The 21,754-nt window shown below is 36.4% G+C and overlaps 1 protein-coding gene across 2 annotated transcripts in view; it reads right to left on the reverse strand.

Moving 5' to 3' along the window:
- col2a1b (collagen, type II, alpha 1b) overlaps window positions 1–16,320 on the reverse strand; it is a 58,076-nt gene extending 41,756 nt beyond the window's left edge. The window contains exons 1-8 of one of the 2 annotated variants that reach the window (XM_048172168.1): window positions 15,954–16,319; window positions 10,979–11,188; window positions 5,906–5,922; window positions 5,378–5,410; window positions 3,895–3,927; window positions 3,745–3,798; window positions 2,514–2,615; window positions 654–731 (exon numbers count right to left, since the gene is read on the reverse strand). In XM_048172168.1, coding sequence (XP_048028125.1) covers window positions 654–731; window positions 2,514–2,615; window positions 3,745–3,798; window positions 3,895–3,927; window positions 5,378–5,410; window positions 5,906–5,922; window positions 10,979–11,188; window positions 15,954–16,047 — 621 coding nt within the window. In that variant the 5' untranslated portion in view covers window positions 16,048–16,319. Of the gene's footprint in view, window positions 1–653; window positions 732–2,513; window positions 2,616–3,744; window positions 3,799–3,894; window positions 3,928–5,377; window positions 5,411–5,905; window positions 5,923–10,978; window positions 11,189–15,953 lie in introns of both variants that reach the window. The other variant, XM_048172169.1, reaches the window with a different exon arrangement.
- Between the last annotated feature and the right edge of the window lie 5,434 nt (window positions 16,321–21,754).

Raw genomic sequence — 21,754 nt, forward strand, 5'->3', positions numbered from 1 at the left:
CATATAGTCATTTTAAACAATAGTTGAGTTTAATAAAACTACACAGCACTTCAATTGCTGGGCTTTTCCATTTTCAACCCAACTTGGGTTGTTTTTAACCCAGCATTTTTAGAGTGCAAGTTTGTTTATTTTGTTCTTATTTTAAGCAAAAACGCACTTGATTTTGATACATTTTTCAGTAAACAAGATTTAATATCTTTAGTAATTTTGCTTGTCCAGTAAATGTGTCTTGATTTAAGAATTTTTAGATATTTGTACTAGAAAACAAAAATGGTGAGTAATAAAATCATTTTTTGGAGTGTAGATACGGATGACAATATTTTTTATTGCTTGTATCGTGTTTCTTTATTACTAGTATGTTTTAAAGCTATATTTAGTTAGATGAAACTTAACTATACAATTTATTATTATTATGCAATTAACTCAAAAAGTACTGTATAAATAAAATAAAAAAATTTAAGTCAGAAGTGTTCAATAGCATTTTTCCATCTTCACTGAATCGTTGAATTTCACTGGTATCGGAATCAGATCGCAACACTTTGAATCACAAACAAAACAAAACACGAGGCCAGTGAAGATTCACAGCTCTACACAGAACAATGTTAAATATCAAAAGATTTCCACTACATGATGATATAATGATAAGCGCCCACCATTGGTCCCTGCATCACTCCCATCTGTGCTGCTCCTGCTTTGTCATCAAATCCACCAGCCATCTGAGCGGCAAAGTTCTGAAAAGGAGCAAAATCATTCAGCATCGGCAAAATGTAAACCATAAATACAATTCAGAATTCCTCATATTCCTTGAGAGAGATAAACACATTTCACTGATTCTTGAGATAAGAATCTACACAAAAGCCCTCTTAATGTTAAAAATAAATAAATTCAGCAAAATAAAATGCGTAAAATGTTACATCTAAAAGGAAATCTGGATACTCAGGACATTCACTGCTTTTATTTTTAAATCATTTTGTTAGTATTATTGCTCTATACTTGGAAACACATGTTAATTTAGCCTGTGCTCAGCATGAGCTCACAATGCAAAATTGCCAAAGAAAGTGTTTAAAAATGCAACAAATTAAAAAAATGTAAGTCTTGAATTATATTTTCCATAAAAAAAAAATCCTATCAAAGTTGTGTCCTCACTTTGCGTCAGGATTTTTTATAATTATGAATAAATCAGATGTCATGGTCATCTTTAACTCTGAGGAGCTCTTACTATTTCCTGCTCATTGTGGATCTCACAGTAGGACACACAGTCCTGGAAGTTTTATAGTTTTTAATATTTTATACAAACAATGTTGAAGTCTCTGCGGTCACAGATTTAACATGTCAACTCCATCATCTGGTGTAATAGTTTCTGTATACAGTTGTGGGATAAATATTGGCATTTTTTTATTAAGGCAGCTACAACTGAGAAAGAAAACAAAACTGCTCCACTGAACAACACGTGGTTAAGGTGGAAAAATATTCAGTTTTGTCAACTCCGTCAGGTTTTAAGTCTGATGGTTGACAAGTGCTCTCAAAAAGTCTATATAATGTGATTTAATATGATTTCTGCATATGGGGAATTCTTCTAATGTAGTTTCATGATTCTGTTTACATATTCTGTATATTTGGCCACAGCTGGACCTTTGTCAACTCGGTCAGTATTTAATGCCAAGTGAAGATTTTTGTTCATTTTGAAAGAAATGTCTTATTCTTTTTTCAATGTATGGTGTTAAAATATTAAAACATCAACTGAACTACATGATATCATGTCTGATTTACCTAAAAACATTGGTTATAGATGTTTAATATTAAAAAAGGAGGAATAAAGGAATTTAGGAACTGGATTGTTCATAATAACCCTAACCCAAGAAAAATATTTAGAGAATTTTTTTTCACTTTACTCCTTTACTGAACACCAACTGAAGACTTCACACTGGTGTTGGATGAATCAAATTAAAATATCATATTTTTTAATACGTCTGACGAAGTGTACCATTTTGTTTTGTCCCTTATCTCAAGAATCAGAGATTTGTCTCGCTGTCTGCTTGAGTTCTCCCTGGACAGAGGTTGATTATAGAGGATCTGTTCTCCTTTTTTTCCATGTTCATCTTTCTTTAGTGTGTAATGTTGCTGTTTGAGCAGGAAAAAGGTTTCCAAAGTCCCTCCAGCGGGAGTCCTTCTATATCAGTGTCAGTGTTTCTGAAACACCTCCATTGTAGTCTGGAGTTTTCTTCACAATATTCCTCATTTAAATAATTCATATGCAGAATAAAGGGGCGGGGCCTGGTGGAGATAGTTGTCTGCTAAATGCAGGTAAAGGACAAACTCATTTTGCTGTTTCCTTTCTCTTTTGGTTTTCATTCCATTTCTCTCGCTCTCAATCTTTTTGCGCTGACAGTTAATGATCTCTCTCATTTTTCATTGCATTACAGTAGGTATTGTCTCATTTAGGTTATTTAAGTCTTACATCGGATAAAATCATATGGAGACTGACTGTGTCTATAAATCTAAAAAATACTTACTCCACCGAGGCCTGGGGGTCCGTTTGGACCGGGCGGTCCAGGAGGGCCGGGGTTTCCAGGGGTTCCTGGCTCTCCATCTCTTCCACGGGGGCCTGGACTTCCCTAAAGACAGAGAAACGACCCTCAGTACAGTTAGTGTTTGTCATCTGAGAGTAATGCTGAACATTCAGTGCTAACTGTGTGCTAAACGACTATAATAATGCATCCACGGCCCATTAGCTCAATAGCTTGTCAAATGATACATTAGTGCTGTTATTTTTAGGACTATAATAAAAGGTGATTTCAGGTCCACTTTGACCATATTTGCGAGCATTTAGTTAGAATTTAGACATGATTTACCTGCTCAAAGTAAAGTGATAGTAAGACTCTGTAAAATGCAAAAAAATGATTTCCTCCTCAGTATTTTTGTCTTGTTTTCCAGCACAAACATTCTTAAATCAAGATACATTCTCATAAGAAGCAAATTGACAGACGATATTAATTTGTCAAAATTTGTCAAAATTGAGTTTATGCTTAAAAAAGGGTTTATTTTGCTTACCCTATTGGCACATACAGTCAAACCAAAATTTATTCAGACACCTTGAACATTTCATTCATTAATTCAGTTTATTCACCATAGTTTAAAAAAATGGTAATAAAATATGACAAGATCTCGAAGATAAACTGTGTCAGAAAACATTAATCTTAATTATGTCAGATAATATTTAAGCAAAACGTGGTCAGGTCAAAGTGTCTGAATCATTTTTGGTTCAAAATCAGTTTTACTGTAGTCCACTGTATGAAGAATCTTTGGGTATAATATGTCACAGTTTACTTTCTTTTGATATCCTCACTTACATAAATGAACTATAGTGTCCTGCACCCACTAGTAAAAAAATATATAAAAAATGTCTGAATAAGTTTTGGTTTGACTGTATACATTTTTTTGTTTTAAGTATAAACTTACTTCAATTTAATGCATTTTTTCCCCCTCAGAAAACGAGATATGATTGCGTCTCCAGTAAATGCATCTTGATTTAAAATGTTTAGATATTTGTACTGGAAAAAATAACAAAAATACTGAGTAAGAAGATCACTAATTCATGAAGATTACTGCATAACAAATATGTTTCTTTTCTAATAAAATATATTTTTGTCTGTGTGCACTGCCCTATTCCATTTGTTATCATATCTTTCAATCACACGGGCTGCCAGGAGCACAACAGGAAGTCAGACAGGAAGTGAAGCGCACCTTCTCCCCCTTCTCTCCTCTCTCTCCGCGCGGCCCTTGTTCTCCTGGTGGTCCCTGTTTAGTAAAGGAGGGTCAGTTAGCGGTGCATGTTTCTGAGCGTGCTGCTAAAGCAAGACCAGAGAATCCCAAGAATGCCAGAAGTATTCCTACCATCGGACCGCCTGGTCCCCTCGGTCCCACAACCTGAGGGAAAATCAACAGAACGTCAGCGTAATGACTGGGAGAGGCTTTACCATTTCAAACAAACACGAGAAGAAGATAAAGATCCACAGAATCCACACAGAAATGTGGCAGACTTCATAAGTGCAGTTGTGTTTAACTGGACTAGAGCTGCACGATTAATCATTAAAAGATCGCGATCTCGATTCAAACACTGATTACTAAATGATTCGAGTCTGTCTATTAAACCCTTGACAAGTACGATCACAGCGAACATTCAGATCTGTCTTCTGATCCAGAGAGAGCAGTCAGTCAGACAGTCTTTCTAAACATAGCATCATTATTTCTGTCTTACAGTAATTCAGATTATCACTGGGATAAACGTTTATAGTTCAGATATAAACACTGATGTCTACGGGAGCAATCAAAATAGGGTAAATCACCTTTCGAAATGTGACGCTTCAAATAAAGATCATCATTACACCAGTAGGTGGCGACTGATTCATCCAGTAATGACACAAGTCTTTATAGCCTTGTCCGAATACGCACACTTGCGGTCTTGGCCACTTGAGAGCTCGTGCATGCGACAGGAAGTAAGTGCGCAAGACTGTCCCATGTCTTAAAAATGCCCAAGTGCAGTGCACACTTAACCCACACTATCTTGAATAAGCGTATCCCATCATGCATTATGTTCGGGAACTCGCATGCCCCGAAATCATGAGATGTCAAGGAAAACATTCGACTGTAAGTTAAATTAATTATATATTACACATAATTAGGTAGTAAAATATAACGTGTTGCACATTTTATTGATGCAAAGATGGGAAGGCTGTGTGTATTTTGTGCGTCATTTGCAACTGCTTTTTATCACTTAAAGAAGCACCACAATTTTAAAATAGTGTCTTCTGTTAGTTACATAGCGACCACTGAACAGACATTTAGAAGTGTATTTTAAAATGCAAAGTACTGAAAATAATAATTAAAAACAATACAAATAAAAAAGCTCTGTAAACATTTTTTTGCAAGACTATAAGTGTGTCCCATCGGGCGATCAGGAGTTCTACACACACTTGCGGTCTTCACACCCACTTGAACACTTGGGCCAAATACAGGAAATACGTCATGTAAGTAGGCAAGTTGTCAAGTGCAAAGACCGCAAGTGTGGGTATTTGGACAGGGCTTATGAGTGAGTCACTGAATCACTTATTCAAGAGATTCATTTAAAAATGCTGATTCATTGAGTAGTGAAGTCTTTATGAGTGAGTCATTGAATCATATATATATATATTTGTTTTTAAATAGACTGTTTTGTTTAATTGTCTAATCAGAATTGTGAGTGAATCGTGATCTCTAATAAAACAAATTTCAGTGAAGCAGCTGACACACACCTGAAGTGTGTCTGCGCGCACACACACACACACACACACACACACACACAAAAATCTGGCATCAATGATAAAGATTTGAAGCTTACATCTGTTATGTCTCCTGGTTCCCCTTTTTGTCCCTGTTGCACAATGGGGGAAAATAGTAGTCCACATTAAATCAAGTATTTCTTTAAAAGAGCAAAAAAATAAATAAAAATAAAAATAAAAATACAACATACACTGACCCTTTCTAAATGATTATCCCAGATAACAAATAGATGTTTAAAAAAATCGTTTGCTAACATTCATATTAATTTATTAAAACGTTATTCTAAATGTTCTATGCAAACATTATGGGAACGTAACTTTAAATGTTACTTAAATGTAAGTGTATAAACATTTATTCATAACTTTGAGAGATCCTTGTCAGAACATTCCCTCATACTCTAGCCGACACATTTTAAATGGTATTTTCAGACGAAACACAACAGCACACACACATTAAGTGATTGACGCTGCTTGGCACTCATGCACGCATTATCTAACATTTCAGACCAAACACAGGATGAACCTGAGACTTAATTATCACCTACAACACAGTCAGATTTTCAAACAGACATTAAACACAGACTCACCTTAGCACCTGGCAAGCCTGTTATTATCATGGCATGAAAGATAAAAAACAGAGTGTTAAAACAGCATCATATAAAAGCAATCGTAAGCTCTGTGTTTGTTGGCAGAGCCTAAATGACTTTACAGGCCATATCCAGTGCATTCAGCTCTTAATCGTCACATGCAGTTTGAGTCTTGAATGTGATGTACGTATTCAGGCATTATGAATATAATGATTCCATCATTTTTTGACCTGTTCATTTCCATATTTCACAGAGGCGTCATTTGCGGTAGGACGTGTTCACTATCTGAGAGAGTCCAATGTTTATCAGCGACGAAAAAGGTTCAGACATGCGCACCATTTCTGTGGTAATATTGAAACATTGAAATTTAAAGTCCCAACTATTCCAATGTGTTCCAATGTACAAATGAGTTATCAAATGAAATACGTTAATTTGAGCACTTGAGTTGATGAGATTGAAGAATGATTGTTTCCACAAATTGCCATTTTATGATTACAGCAAGTCACTCAGATTGATTATGCACATTTCTAACTGTAATGCTATTGTTTGCATTTCAGCTGCTGTGAATCTGCCACAAACCAAGATCTAAACATTACATTGGGCTGTTTACTTTTACTGAACAGTATGTTTTATTTATGTATGCATGAATATAAAGTAAATTCAGGTCTGTTAATGGTTCAGTGTAAATGAAGTGTGATTTTAAAGACTGTGTTGGTGGAACGTTGTCGTTCACCCTCCTCACGGCATGTCATAATAGATCTGAAATATGTCTTGCATATTATGCATCCAGTGGTAAACGTTAAATCTGACATTTTAGTGCTGCACAAACCAATATACCAAAAATCAAATTCGAGAGATAATACGAAAAGCTCACAGTTTACCCATATGTGAGCTGAGGGCGAGCTACAACCTGCCACTAACTTGACAGAGATTGGCATGCCGTTCACATCTGACCGCGGGACACGATAGCAAATACTGAGAAACCCTCAGAACGGCTTTGATCTGAAGCAGATGTCGGCGGCAGGGGGCTGATGCACCGGCTCCGCTTATTCTGTATTCAGAGAGCAGATCAGGGCTGCGTTTCCCGAAAAACAGTTGATGCTTTCGGGAAACGCAGGCCAGGTCTATCTGCTAAACGTGTGAAGGACGTTGGACACAAATACATGCTTTATTTCTTTGTGATGAAAAAGTAAACGTTTGTAAAGGTACGCAAGAGAAAGCACTCGAAGCATTAAGTCAGAGATGAAACTCTATACCACGTCTGTTCAAGTGAGGTTCTCTCTTAATGATTCCCATATGTGTCCATCACACTCCTGCCGCCAGTGATATCCATTCCAGACAAAGCCAACACTGTGTCTTTAGTTGTTAGTCTTTTCTCATTTTCAAATTGTTTGTCGGGTTGTTTTGGGTTCATTTTAAAAAAAGGCATCCATAAATTTGCACGGCACATATTTAAGATGCCTTTGTAAAATACCCAAAACCATCAAACAAATATGAATACAAAGTAGGGCTGCACAATTAACTGAAATGAAACCGTGATTTGGCAAATGCTGCAATGTTTTTATGCGCATCTTGTCAGTGAAGCATGGCTCTGCGATCAGTAGTAAATGCTGCTCCATCTGAAAGCCAGAGGGCGCTCTTGCACAGAAACTCCAAATATGCTCCGCAGAAGTAATATAACGTATGTTATTACAGGAAATCTCTATGGACATCATATCATTGCTATAGCTGAATAAACAGAAGACTGAAACACTTTGATTGATTAAACATGACTAATAAACACACGACTACGACAATATATGGTTATATCTGAGTTCTTCAAGCCTTCTCTGGTATTTTCAAGATAATAAAGTATATAATGCAATGCTAATCGACATTATCAATAGTAACTGACATTATCTAGCTAATAGCCTATATCCATGGAAGCTTGTTTCCGCCATGAAATAAAAAATAAAAAAGGTAATTGCAACTTTTTATCTCACAATTCTGACTTTTTTTCTCTCAATTGCAATATAAAGTCAGAATTGCGAGTTATAAAGTCAGAATTGCGAGATATAAAGTCAGAATTGCGTGATATAAAGTCAGAATTGCGAGTTATAAAGTCAGAATTGCGAGATATAAAGTCAGAATTGCGTGATATAAAGTCAGAATTACGAGTTATAAAGTCAGAATTGCGAGATATAAAGTCAGAATTACGAGTTATAAAGTCAGAATTGCGAGTTATAAAGTCAGAATTGCGAGATATAAAGTCAGAATTGCGTGATATAAAGTCAGAATTGCGAATTATAAAGTCAGAATTGCGTGATATAAAGTCAGAATTGCGAGTTATAAAGTCAGAATTGCGAGTTATAAAGTCAGAATTGCGAGTTATAAAGTCAGAATTGCGAGATATAAAGTGAGAATTACGAGATATAAAGTCAGAATTGCGAGTTATAAAGTCAGAATTGCGAGTTATAAAGTCAGAATTGCGAGTTATAAAGTCAGAATTGCGAGATTAAAGTAAATTACGAGTTATAAAGTCAGAATTACGAGTTATAAAGTCAGAATGCGATATAAAGTCAGAATTGCGAGTTATAAAGTCAGAATTGCGAGATATAAAGTGAGAATTACGAGTTATAAAGTCAGAATTACGAGTTATAAAGTCGTGATATAAAGTCAGAATTGCGAGTTAAAGTCAGAATTGTGATATAAAGTCAGAATTGCGAGTTATAAAGTCAGAATTGCGTGATATAAAGTCAGAATTGCGTGATATAAAGTCAGAATTACGAGTTATAAAGTCAGAATTGCGTGATATAAAGTCAGAATTGTGTGATATAAAGTCAGAATTACGAGTTATAAAGTCAGAATTGCGAGATATAAAGTGAGAATTACGAGTTATAAAGTCAGAATTGCGAGTTATAAAGTCAGAATTGCGATATAAAGTCAGAATTGCGATATAAAGTCAGAATTGCGATTATAAAGTCAGAATTGCGTGATATAAAGTCAGAATTGCGTGATATAAAGTCAAATTGCGATTATAAGTCAGAATTGCGAGATATAAAGTCAGAATTGCGTGATATAAAGTCAGAATTACGAGTTATAAAGTCAGAATTGCGAGATATAAAGTCAGAATTACGAGTTATAAAGTCAGAATTGCGAGTTATAAAGTCAGAATTGCGAGATTATAAAGTGATATAAAGTCAGAATTGCGAATTATAAGATATAAAGTCAGAATTGCGAGTTATAAAGTCGAGCGAGTTATAAAGTCAGAATTGCGATATAAAGTCAGAATTGCGAGTATAAAGTCAGAATTGCGAGATATAAAGTCGAGTTATAAAGTCAGAATTGAGTTATAAAGTCATGATATAAAGTCAGAATTGTTATATAAATAAAGTCATTGCGAGTTATAAAGTCAGAATTGCTATAAAGCGAGTTATAAAGTCAGAATTGAGTTATAAAGTCGAATTGCGAGATTATAAAGTGTGATATAAAGTCAGAATTGCGAGTTATAAAGAATTGCGAGTTATAAAGAGAATTGGGAAAAAGAGAATGATTATAAAGTCAGAATCAGAATTGTGAGTTGCGAGATATATCAGAATTGCATATAAAGTCAGAATCTGAGAATTGCGAGATTTATAACTCGAGTTATAAAGTCAATTGTTATAAAGTCAGAATTAAATCAGAATGTTATAAAGAAATTGCGTGATTGTGAGATTATAAAGCAAGTTGTGTGATATAAAGTCAAAATTGCGTGATATAAAGTCAGAATTGCAATTGTGAGAAAAAAAATTGCGAGTTATAAAGTCAGAGTTGCGATTGTGAGCGTGATAAAAGTCAGTCGCAAAAGTTATATAAAGTCAGAATTACTTTAAAGTCAGAATTGCGTGAATTCAGAATTGCGAGTTTATCAGAGTTGTGTGATATAAAGTGAATTGCGGAAACAAGCTTATAAAGTCAGAATTGCATATAAAGTCAGAATTGCGATTATAAAGTCAGAGTTGCTTATAAAGTATTGCGTGATATAAAGAAATTGCGAGTTATAAAGTCTTGCGTGATATAAAGAAATTGCGTGATTATGTTGCGAGTTATAAAATCAGAATGCGTGATATAAAGTCAGAATTACGAGTTATAAAGTCAGAATTTTGTTATAAAGTAGAACTGTGAGTTATAAAGTTAGAATTGCGTGATATAAAGTCAGAATTGCATTATAAAGTCAGAATTACAAGTTATAAAGTCAGAATTGCGAGTTATAAAGTCAGAATTACGAGTTATAAAGTCAGAATTGCGAGTTATAAAGTCAGAATTTCGAGTTATAAAGTCAGAATTGCGTGATATAAAGTCAGAATTACGAGTTATAAAGTCAGAATTGCGAGTTATAAAGTCAGAATTTCGAGTTATAAAGTCAGAATTGCATGATATAAAGTCAGAATTGTTATATAAAATCAGAACTGCGAGTTATAAAGTCAGAATTGCGAGTTATAAAGTCAGAATTGTGAATTTTGAGGGGAAAAAGAATTATCTCAGAATTGTGAGTTTATATCACAGTTCTGACTTTATAACTCGCAATTGTGTTTAAATCTGTGAAAATTGTGAGATGCAAACCCACAATTGTGAGAAAAAAAGTCAGAATTGTGAGATAAAAAGTCGCAATTACCTTTTTAATTTTTTTATTTAGTGGCGGAAACAAGCTTCCATATTTATCACTGTATAGAAAACTATGAAATATTATGTTGTGTGCCTTATTCTGTGTATAAGCCACATCATCTCACAGATGTTTTCAAACACTCGACTGACATAAAATACACATAAATAAAAACATGTTATTAATGTCTTTTGTTGGACAAGAGGTTCGTAAAGGATTTTCATGTTTGGAAAGATGTTTGACGCGTTGCTTTTTCAAATGCACATTACTGAGTGATCACAGAGCCGTGCTTCACTGACAAGCTGCGCATAAAATAAATAATCGCAGGCTTTGCGATTTCATAATCACACTAAACCAAATGGTTTAATCACGATTTTGTTTTGATTTAGATTAATTGTACAGCCATAATACAAATGTAATTTATTTATAAAAGTGAGAAATAAATAAATTACGATCAGGGGAGGAAGGCTGGTCAGCGGCACAGACTGGGCAGCACTCCCCAAACGGGATCTCGGGTTTGGCACAGTCTTTCAGCTCCTCGCAGATGATATCGTCGCACAGGACCGAGCCGGTGTCGCAAACGCAAATGCGACACGGCTCGGGTTTCCACACGTCCTTGTCACTATATGACTGGCCGTCCTGCGTGCAGCTGCCTGGGTCTTCTGTGAGGAGCGTGAGTAGAGGAAGAGGAGGAGGAGGAGGAGGAAGCAGGAGGTGGGTGAAGAGTTAAAGAAATGACATTAAAACTCTATGATTTGGATTTAAAATCCCAAACCATAGAAAGCTTCATGATTAGTGTCACATGATAAATCATATTAGTGCAATGCCTACAGCAGAAAGTAGGGGTGGACGATATTCCGGTAGAGGTTTTTGACTATCGTCTCTATCTCGTTTGCGCTCACGTGACATCGCTGTGCTGCGTGTTCACAAAAGCTTATCGTTTGCATGCGTTTTAAGCATTGCGGTTAAAAAACAAGTGATTTAAAACTGTTGAAACGCAAAAAGCAGTGAAAGAGAACACATTTTGCTATATGCACGGAGTCGCTGCTCATGTTATTTTTCCCACTTAATTGGGCTTCAACTGTTAAATACAAATATGTGTCAAAGGCTACATTCACACTGCAGGTAAATGAGGCCCAAATCTGATTTTTTGCCCACATGTGACTCATATCTGTTTTCCCCATAACAGTGTGAACAGTACAAACCACATGTAATCTGATCTTTTCAATTCCGTTTTGTGCCACTTTCATATGTGGTACTAAATCCATTACAGGTCAGACCGCAGTATGAACAGTCATATCAGAAATCATGAGATTTTTATGTCACTCGAGATCAACATTTGTCACGATTCTGCACTCATGGGAGTCTATTCAAAGATTTTCCATACCCCACATCATCAAGACAGTTGCAAAAGGTTGTCAGCAGAAAGTCAGTGATGTGTCAGAACTCGTAAGTATTACAGAGACAGCTCTACATGCAAAACATGAGGAAACTCTGCTCTCTTCTGTCACATTATTGTCTTTATTTTTCATATTGCCTGCGCATAATTTCACTGGCTTCCACGGCAGATCAGACTATAAATAAATGTGTAATCACTTACTTTAATGCCCTCCGTGTTTACTTCCATATGACAGCGCGCTGTGTGTGTTGCCAAGTTCGCCATTTACTTTACTTTGTCACTGTTGTCGTGGGTTGTTTTGCAACACCGTGGGTTGAAGCGACCGCACTAATGTGATTTTTAATCCCCAGGATTTTTACCGGGATACCCCACGGAACGCGATTGGACTAGTTTTGAGAAGCAATTGAGTGGATTTTGTGGTAAAAACCTGGCAACCCTGTTTGTATCGTTCTTTTAAGCATACAGGTTAGTTCAGAACCATGATCTGTTCACACTGGAAATCTGATATTGGCCACATTTAAAACAACAATGTGAACAGCTATACAAAAAAATCAGATCTTGAGCATCTTGAATTGAGCATTACGGCCAAAATGCCTTCTTTGTCCTCGTAAACATAATCATTTATGTCTTAAGTGAACATAAACAGCTGAGAAAGAAAACGCATGTATCAGTATATTAGATCCGTGCATTCGCTCTTAAAGTGACAGCAGCCTAATAAACCTGATGTGTCATTAATGTTAATCAAACAACAAAAAAGAGAAAATCTCTCACTGCTCTTGACTGAATTACTTTTGTTACACTTTAATAAGAATAAATGTATATTTAATTTACACAGTGAAGATATGCAGTGTTTTTATACATTTGATTATACGATTTATGTAGGCTAGTAATTCTTATTTCTAGTTTGACGTTTGAACATGCAAAACTGGATTTAATGCTGTATTCGCAATGATTTGGTGTATTGACACCAAACTTGGTAGATGTCATTACAGGCATGACTTGGGGGTACAAGCACAGTTTCGTCAAAGCGCCACCTATTGGTGCCAAGATAGGGAAAATGGCTCTTTTTGCTTATAACTTCTGAGTGCCTTGTCCTAAAATCATGAGGATTGTTTTGAATGATATATATATATATATATATATATATATATATATATATATAGTATTCTGTATTTTATGTATTCTGTGTTTTACGAATGCATAAACGTATCGTTACCAAACTCGGTATGATTCACTGAGGCCATGTTCTGAGAGGTCCTGTAAAGTTTTAGGTCAGCGCCACCTAGTGGTCAAGAGATATAATGAAATTTATGAAAATGCTTATAACATATGAAAAATTCAACATATTGTCATTCAACTTACATCTTTAGGTTTGTTGGCTTATGCCGAGTCCTACGATACCAAATTTGCCATATTCTACCATACTTGTTGTCCGCCATATTGAATTTTATTCAAAACCTACTTTTTCGAACTCCTCCAACCAAATTTGTCGGATTTGTCAAGAAATTTGGTATGTAGCATTTACAGACACTCATGACAAAAAGTTATTAAAAGATTTTTGATAGACCAAACCATTGTTTTATACTGCATCAACAAATTTGATGGCGAGCACGCCAACATGGTTATGCGGTTGTATCTTTGCAAAAGTTTTGTGTATTGACACGGAACTTGGTACATGTCATCACAGGCATGACTTGAGGGTGCATGCAGAGTTTCGTCATAGTGCCACCTACTGCTCAGAAGTTATAAACCATGTTATTATGTTATAAGTGCTTTGTAATTTAAACAGCTTTATCCTAACCTCATGACCACAGATATCCACAAATATTTCATTTTTTTCCCTTATTCAGCTCATTGCTTGCAGCTATATTTAGTTTCTTTGTTCTTATTTTATCACTGACTGTTTACTTGTCTTCAGTAAGCTTGAGTTTTTTGTGATATTGAAATTGGTGACAAGAATTATGACATTTTTGGTATCATATAAAAAACCTTATGAAAAGCAAAAATCACTATATTGTGATATATATCGTTATCCTGAAATAAAATGACTCATATTGTGATATAAGATTTTGTCATATCGCCCACCCCTAGTAGAAAGCATTCAATTCGAGGTTTTCTGTGCAGAGGAACCTCCTCATTAATGCAAATGTCATCGTCACGCTTATTCAAATGCAAACCACAAGATGGCAGCACAAAACTGATATCAATGAAACCAGATAATTAACAATCATTTCAAACTCTCATCATGATAGACTTCTGCCCTCCGCTGTGACACTTCCAGGCTGTTTAAAAGACTCACAACCCATCCGGAAACCTACCAACTAAAAGATGAAATGAAAGCCAGACTGTTCATTGTATATATTTGTATCAGACACAGCTCTTTGTATACTCAAATTCAAAGTGAAATGACTTTTCTTTCAGTCTTTCAGTAGCATTCGCTCAAGAATTCGCTGGGAAAATGGGGCAGTGGAGAGAGACTGAGAGTAATCAAACAAGCGCTGTTTGTTTACCCTACCGGCCTGTTTATTTTCTGTAAATTCCTACAGACCCCATACGGCGATGAATGACGCCTTTCTGAAAAGTAAAGACTGAGCAATTCACAGGCTTTTGCCTAATCTAAACACCAGGCTCAGGAAGTGTATGTGTGTGTCTGTACGCTGCCAGTTCAAACATGCCAGAGAGAACGGAGAACGGACAGCTTTCACTCTCACACACGCTTCAGGCCTTCCTTCCATTCTCTTTTCTCCGCTGTTTGAGCTACAGGAACGCAACCATGAGAGCCTTTTCTTTTTGAAGTGGAAAATGGAGGAAACTCCAAATTGGGCACAGGTGAGGGGAGGGAATGTTGTCTTTCCTTTTCTCTCTTTCAAACCTTAACGTCAGCAGGTTAGGAAATCCATAGGCCACCTCTGCAATATGATGCCATGACTGATGGTTTAACAAACGGCCTTTGAGCTGGAGACCCAGACGAGCCGATCCATGACCTGCTCACTATGAAACACTCTGCTACAATAACCCAATTGTTAGCTTTTGCTCAGATTTCTCTCCCTCTCTTCCTAATTGCTTCTTTTCAACTGTATTTTATTGTCATTTTTTTACTGCCTTTTAAAAAAAAGCTCTCTGAAATATCTTCTAATTTGTTTACCCGCGAGCTTATTTAAAAAATATCGTCCAAGGAATGTGCCTTGCTGAATTATAATAGCTGCCTCTGTCCTTTTCATGTTTTTCCAATAGCTTTCCGCCAGACAGTCTTTCCTTCTTTCCCTGGACTATCGTAGCCCCTGGGTAATTTAGGAAACAGATGGAAGCACTTTAACTGTATGGAAGGGTAGCAGTAACTCTGGCTGAGGCCCACCGCTGCTGAATTCAACTACTGATATGATGCGCCTCAGAATCTGAATGGGCGAAATATAAAAGCAGAGCTTTCTGAATCCCTCCAGCTCAGAATTCTGACAATTCGAAGGAGTTTGGAGCATCTGCGTTTTGTGCAAGCCTGGATTTGCCCCGGTGGCCCCTGACAGCAGAGGAATGCGCTCTTTTAGGGCCTGACCAGCTGAGCCTCAGGGCCATCAGGAGGGCTTCAGCCAGCAATCAATCAATAAAAGAATGATCAAATAAAACAAATGCTCAATGAATAAATCAGTGCTGTGTATGTGAAGGCTTCAGGAATGTCCCGCAGGTGTGCTGATGGATGAAATACCCTGAATACCTTCAGACTTTGAGCATTTATAAACACAGTCTGACTATTCACAACTGATTACACTTCAAAAATAACCTAAAACGGGATAAAAAAAGAGACGAAAAAAAGTTTATCACTGATTCTTCTTTTTTCAAACTCATAAAAATATTACAAAAAAAAAAAAAAAAAAATTCCAAACTCCTAAAAAAATGCAAATATGCACAAAATCTTTACCCCCGACTGTCAATCTGGCAACGCGTAAAGTATTTCCTTTCATTAAGCCTTTATACTCAATATGATATTCATAATTCAAGCCGAAACTTTTGAGAGTAAAAGTGGGCAGACTCACGTTCATTCTCCTCTTGGCATTTGACAACGGCCAAAAATGCGACTAGTGTTGCCACAAATAGCAGTAAAGTCCTTGAATCCGCCGACAGGATCATGTCTACACTGCAGACATGCGGCGTTTCAGGAACAGAAGAGAAAAAGCTTGGATTTAGTGTTTTCTCCTAGTGACGCGCATGAAGCATTTAGTCCCAAATGGTGGACGATGAAGCGCCAAACTCCTGAGGAATCTCCGTGCGGACTGATCCTGGGGCCCGCAGGTTTGAGTCCATGCAGCTTTGAATGGAGAGCCGTATTTTCGGAAATAAAAATCCACCCCTTTACCCCCCAGGAAGGTGAAATCGGAGAAGCATTGCCCTGCTCTCTCCTCTCGCACCCATTCTTTAAGAGCCCTGTTTTCACGTGCAGCTGAGAGAAGACGACAATAAATCTCTGCCGAGAAAAATAATCCTTCCAGTGCAATTATTCCCGTTTTTCTCGTATTTTATTCTGGCAAAAAAAAAAAACTTTATATGGGCTACTCACTGATTCTTGAGATAAGGGACAAACATGTTTTTTTTTTGTAGACAAAGGTCTCAACTAATGAACCATGTAAGGGAACAGGTTTCTCTGAAAATGTTTTTTTCCTAAAAATGTACATTTATTCACTTTGGAACTTAATTTGTGTCAACTCTGTCAGACGCATTAAAAAGCATGATATTTTAATTTGATTCTTCCAACAACAGTGTAAAGTCTTCAATTATATAATAATGGTGTTCAGTAAAGGAGTAAAGAGAAAAAAAAATTCTCAACATTTTTTTCTTGGGTTATGTTTATTATAAACAAACCAGTTCCTAAATTTCTTAATTCTCTAACCTCGTTTTAAAATAAAACATATATAACCAATGTTCTTGGGTAAATCAGACATGATATCATCATGTAGTTCAGTTGGTGTTTTAATATTTTAACACAATAAATAAAAAAAAAAGAATAATACATTTCTTTCAAAATTTACAAAAACCTTCACCTGATGGTGTTAAATACTGACAGAGTTGACAAATTCTGGTGTAGTTGATATTATGAGGGAGCTGACAAATACTGACGGAGTTGACAAATACTTACAGAGTTGACATACTTATGGAGTTTATAAATACTTATGGAGTTCATAAATACTTACGGAGTTGACAAAAACTGATCGAGTTGATAAATACTTACGGAGTTGACAAATACTTATGGAGTTCATAAATACTTACGGAGTTGACAAAAACTGATGGAGTTGATAAATACTTACGGAGTTGACAAATACTTATGGAGTTGACAAAAACTGATGGAGTTGACAAATAAATACTTACGGAGGTGACAAAAACTGATGGAGTTGACAAAAACTGATGGAGTTGACAAATACTGACGGAGTTGACAAATCCTGACAGAGTTGACAAATACTTACGGAGTTGACAAATACTGACGGAGTTGACAAAAACTGATGGAGTTGACAAATACTTATGGAGTTGACAAAAACTGACGGAGTTGACAAATCCTGACAGAGTTGACAAATACTTACGGAGTTGACAAATACTTATGGAGTTGACAAAAACTGATGGAGTTGACAAATACTTATGGAGTTGACAAATCCTGACAGAGTTGACAAATACTGACGGAGTTGACAAAAACTGATGGAGTTGACAAAAACAACTCCATGGAATTGATGAAGTTGACAAAAACTGGTGGAGTTGACAAATACTGATGGAGTTGACAAATACTGACGGAGTTGACAAATACTGACGGAGTTGACAAAAACTGAGGGAGCTGACAAATACTTACGGAGTTGACAAATACTGACGGAGTTGGCACTGACAGAGTTGACAAATACTGACGGAGTTGACAAATAAATAGTTGACAAAAACTGGAGTTTGAGTTGACAAATACTTATGGAGTTGACAAAAACTGATGGAGTTGACAAATACTTATGGAGTTGACAAATCCTTACAGAGTTGACAAATACTGACGGAGTTGACAAAAACTGATGGAGTTGACAAAAACAACTCCATGGAATTGATGAAGTTGACAAAAACTGGTGGAGTTGACAAATACTGATGGAGTTGACAAATACTGACGGTGTTGACAAATACTGACGGAGTTGACAAAAACTGAGGGAGCTGACAAATACTGACGGAGTTGACAAATACTGACGGAGTTGGCAAATACTGACGGAGTTGACAAATACTGACGGAGTTGACAAAAGACTGACAGAGTTGACAAATACTGACGGAGTTGACAAACATTGATGGTGTTGACAAATACTGACGGAGTTGACAAATACTGACGGAGTTGACAAAAGACTGACAGAGTTGACAAAAACTGAGGGAGCTGACAAATACTGACGGAGTTGACAAATACTGACGGAGTTGGCAAAAACTGACGGAGTTGACAAAAGACTGACAGAGTTGACAAATACTGACGGAGTTGACAAAAGACTGACAGAGTTGACAAATACTGACGGAGTTGACAAATACTGACGGAGTTGACAAAAGACTGACAGAGTTGACAAATACTGACGGAGTTGACAAAATGACTTGACAAATACTGACGAGTTGACAAATACTGACGGAGTTGACAAAAGACTGACGGAGTTGACAAAGTTGACAAATACTGACGAGTTGACTGACGAGTTGACAAATACTGACGAGTTGACAAAAAGTGACGGAGTTGAAAAATACTGACGGAGTTGACAAAAACTGACGGAGTTGACAAAAGACGGAGTTGACAAATACTGACGAGTTGACAAAAACTGAGGAGTTGACAAATACTTGACAAATACTTATGGAGTTGACAAAAACTGATGGAGTTGACAAATACTTATGGAGTTGACAAATCCTGACTGAGTTGACAAATCCTTACAGAGTTGACAAATACACAAATGACGGAGTTGACAAATACTGACTGATGGAGTTGACAAAAACTATGGAATTGATTGACAGTTGACAAATTGGAGTTGACAAATAATGGAGTTGACAAAAGACTGACAAATACTGACGAGTTGACAAACTGATTGACGGAGTGACAAATACTGACGGAGTTGACAAATACTGACGGAGTTGACAAATACTGACGGAGTTGACAAAAGACTACAAGTTGACAAATACTGACGGAGTTGACAAATGACGAGTTGACAAACTGACGGAGTTGACAAATGACAGAGTGACAAATTGACAAATACAAGTGACACTGACGGAGTTGACAAATACTGACGGAGTTGACAAAAGACTGACAGAGTTGACAAATACTGTTGACAAATACTGACGGAGTTGACAAAAGACTGACAGAGTTGACAAACATTGATGGTGTTGACCAAAACTGACGGAGTTGACAAATACTGACGGAGTTGGCAAATACTTACGGAGTTGACAAAAACTGAGGAAGTTGACAAATACTGACGGAGTTGACAAACATTGATGGTGTTGACAAATACTGACGGAGTTGACAAATACTGACGGAGTTGACAAAAGACTGACAGAGTTGACAAACATTGATGGTGTTGACGGAGTGACGGAGTTGACAAATACTGACGGAGTTGACAAATACTGGAGTTGACAAACTGATTGACAAATACTGAAAAAACTGACGGAGTTGACAAATACTGACGGAGTTGATAAATACTGACGACGGAGTTGACAAAGACGGAGTTGACAAATGACACGGAGTTGGCAAATACCAAATTACGGAGTTGACAACAAACTGAGGAAGTTGACAAATACAACAGTTGACAAACATTCATGGTGTTGACAAATACTGACGGAGTTGACAAATACGTACGGAGTTGACAAAAGACTGACGGAGTTGACAAACATTGATGGTGTTGACCAAAACTGACAGAGTTGACAAATACTGACGGAGTTGATAAATACTGATGGAGCTGACAAATACTGACGGAGTTGATAAATACTGATGGAGCTGACAAAGAACCAGCTGTGGCCAAATATACAGTATATTTAAACAGAATCATGAAACAACATTAGAAGAATTCCCCATATGCAAAATCATGTTAAATCACATTATATAGACTTTTTGAGAGCACTTGTCAACCATCAGACATAAAACCTGACAGAGTTGACAAAACTGAATATTTTTCCACCTTAACCACGTGTTGTTCAGTGGAGCAGTTTTGTTTTCTTTCTCAGTTGTAGCTGCCTTAATAAACATATAAAAAATGTCAAGATTTATCCCACAACTATTTACAGAAACTATTACACCGGATGATGGAGTTGACATGTTAAATCTGTGACCGCAGAGACTTCAACATTGTTTGTATGAAATATTAAAAAATATAAAACTTTCAGGACTGTGTGTCCTACTGTGAGATCCACAATGAACAAGAAATAGAAAGTGCTCCTCAGAGTTAAAGATGACCATGACATCTGATTTATTCAGAAAAAGAAAAAAATGAACACGATTCATTAACAGTGAAAATATCATTGGACAAACAGCCTCACAGAGCCAACAATATTTACCACAGTAAAATAACATTTAAGTTTTAATCATCTTCTCATAAGCATCTTCTTTCTTAAAGGATTAGTTCACTTTAGAATTCAAATTTCCTGATAATTTACTCACCCCCATGTCATTGAAGATGATTATGTCTTTCTTTCTTCAGTCGAAAAGAAATTATGGTTTTTGAGGAAAACATTCCAGGATTTTCTCCATATAGTGGACTTCACTGGGGTTCAATGGGTTGAAGGTCCAAATGTCAGTTTCAGTGCAGCTTCAAAGAGCTCTACATGATCCCAGACGAGGGAATAAGAGTCTTATCTAGAGAAACCATCGGCTCATTTTCTAAAAAAAAAAAAAAAAAAAAAAAAAATTTATATACTTTGTAAACACAAATTCTCATTTTGCACTGCTCTGCAACGCGCCACGCATTATGTAATCATGTTGGAAAAGTCACACATGACTTAAGCGGAAGTGTCTACAAAGTGAATGTGCAAAGACTAAGTCAAACGGCCTTTACAAAAAAAGGTAAAACAACGATGTCAGATGATTTTAAAGTTGGAGGAGAAAATGAGATGGAGTTTTTCGCCCTACTGTGGTACTTCTGTCTTCGTCACGCGTGACCTTTCCAACGTGATTACGTCATGAGTGGAGCATCACAGAGCAGTGCAAGATGAGCATTTGTGGTTAAAAAGTATATAATTATTTATTTTTTTAGAAAATGAGCCGATGGTTTCTCTAGATCAGACTCTTATTCCTCGTCTGGGATCATGTAGAGCTCTTTGAAGCTGCACTGAAACTGACATTTGGACCTTCAACCTGTTGAACCCCAGTGAAGTCCACTATATGGAGAAAAATCCTGGAATGTTATCCTCAAAAACTATAGTTTATTTTCAACTGAAGAAAGAAAGACATGAACATCTTGGATGACATGGGGGTGAGTAAATTATCAGGACATTTTAATTCTAAAGTGAAGTAATAATTTAAGCTTATGAGAAGACACTGAAGAAAAATTCAGTTTAATTAGTGACACTCTTTCTCAGATTACAGCTCAGATACACTTCACTTGATATAGTACAGGATTGCAGCATCAAAACCATCATTAACTTTTAACCATAATGCCCTAAAAATCTAATTTTAACAACTGAAGTCAGACAAGCTCCAAGATAGCTTTTCATATTAAACAGAAAGACAAATAAACTGTGATGTTAGCTATATCCTCTGCCGGATGTTTCCCCAACCACACGCATCCCTCCAGTAATCTCCAAGCTGCTTTTGTTACAATGAATCACAGAAAGACTTACATCATAAAATATGTGTGTGTGTGTGTGTGTGTGTGTG

Source organism: Megalobrama amblycephala, linkage group LG21 (genome assembly GCF_018812025.1).
Source record: "Megalobrama amblycephala isolate DHTTF-2021 linkage group LG21, ASM1881202v1, whole genome shotgun sequence".
NCBI classification, from domain to species: Eukaryota; Metazoa; Chordata; class Actinopteri; order Cypriniformes; family Xenocyprididae; genus Megalobrama; species Megalobrama amblycephala.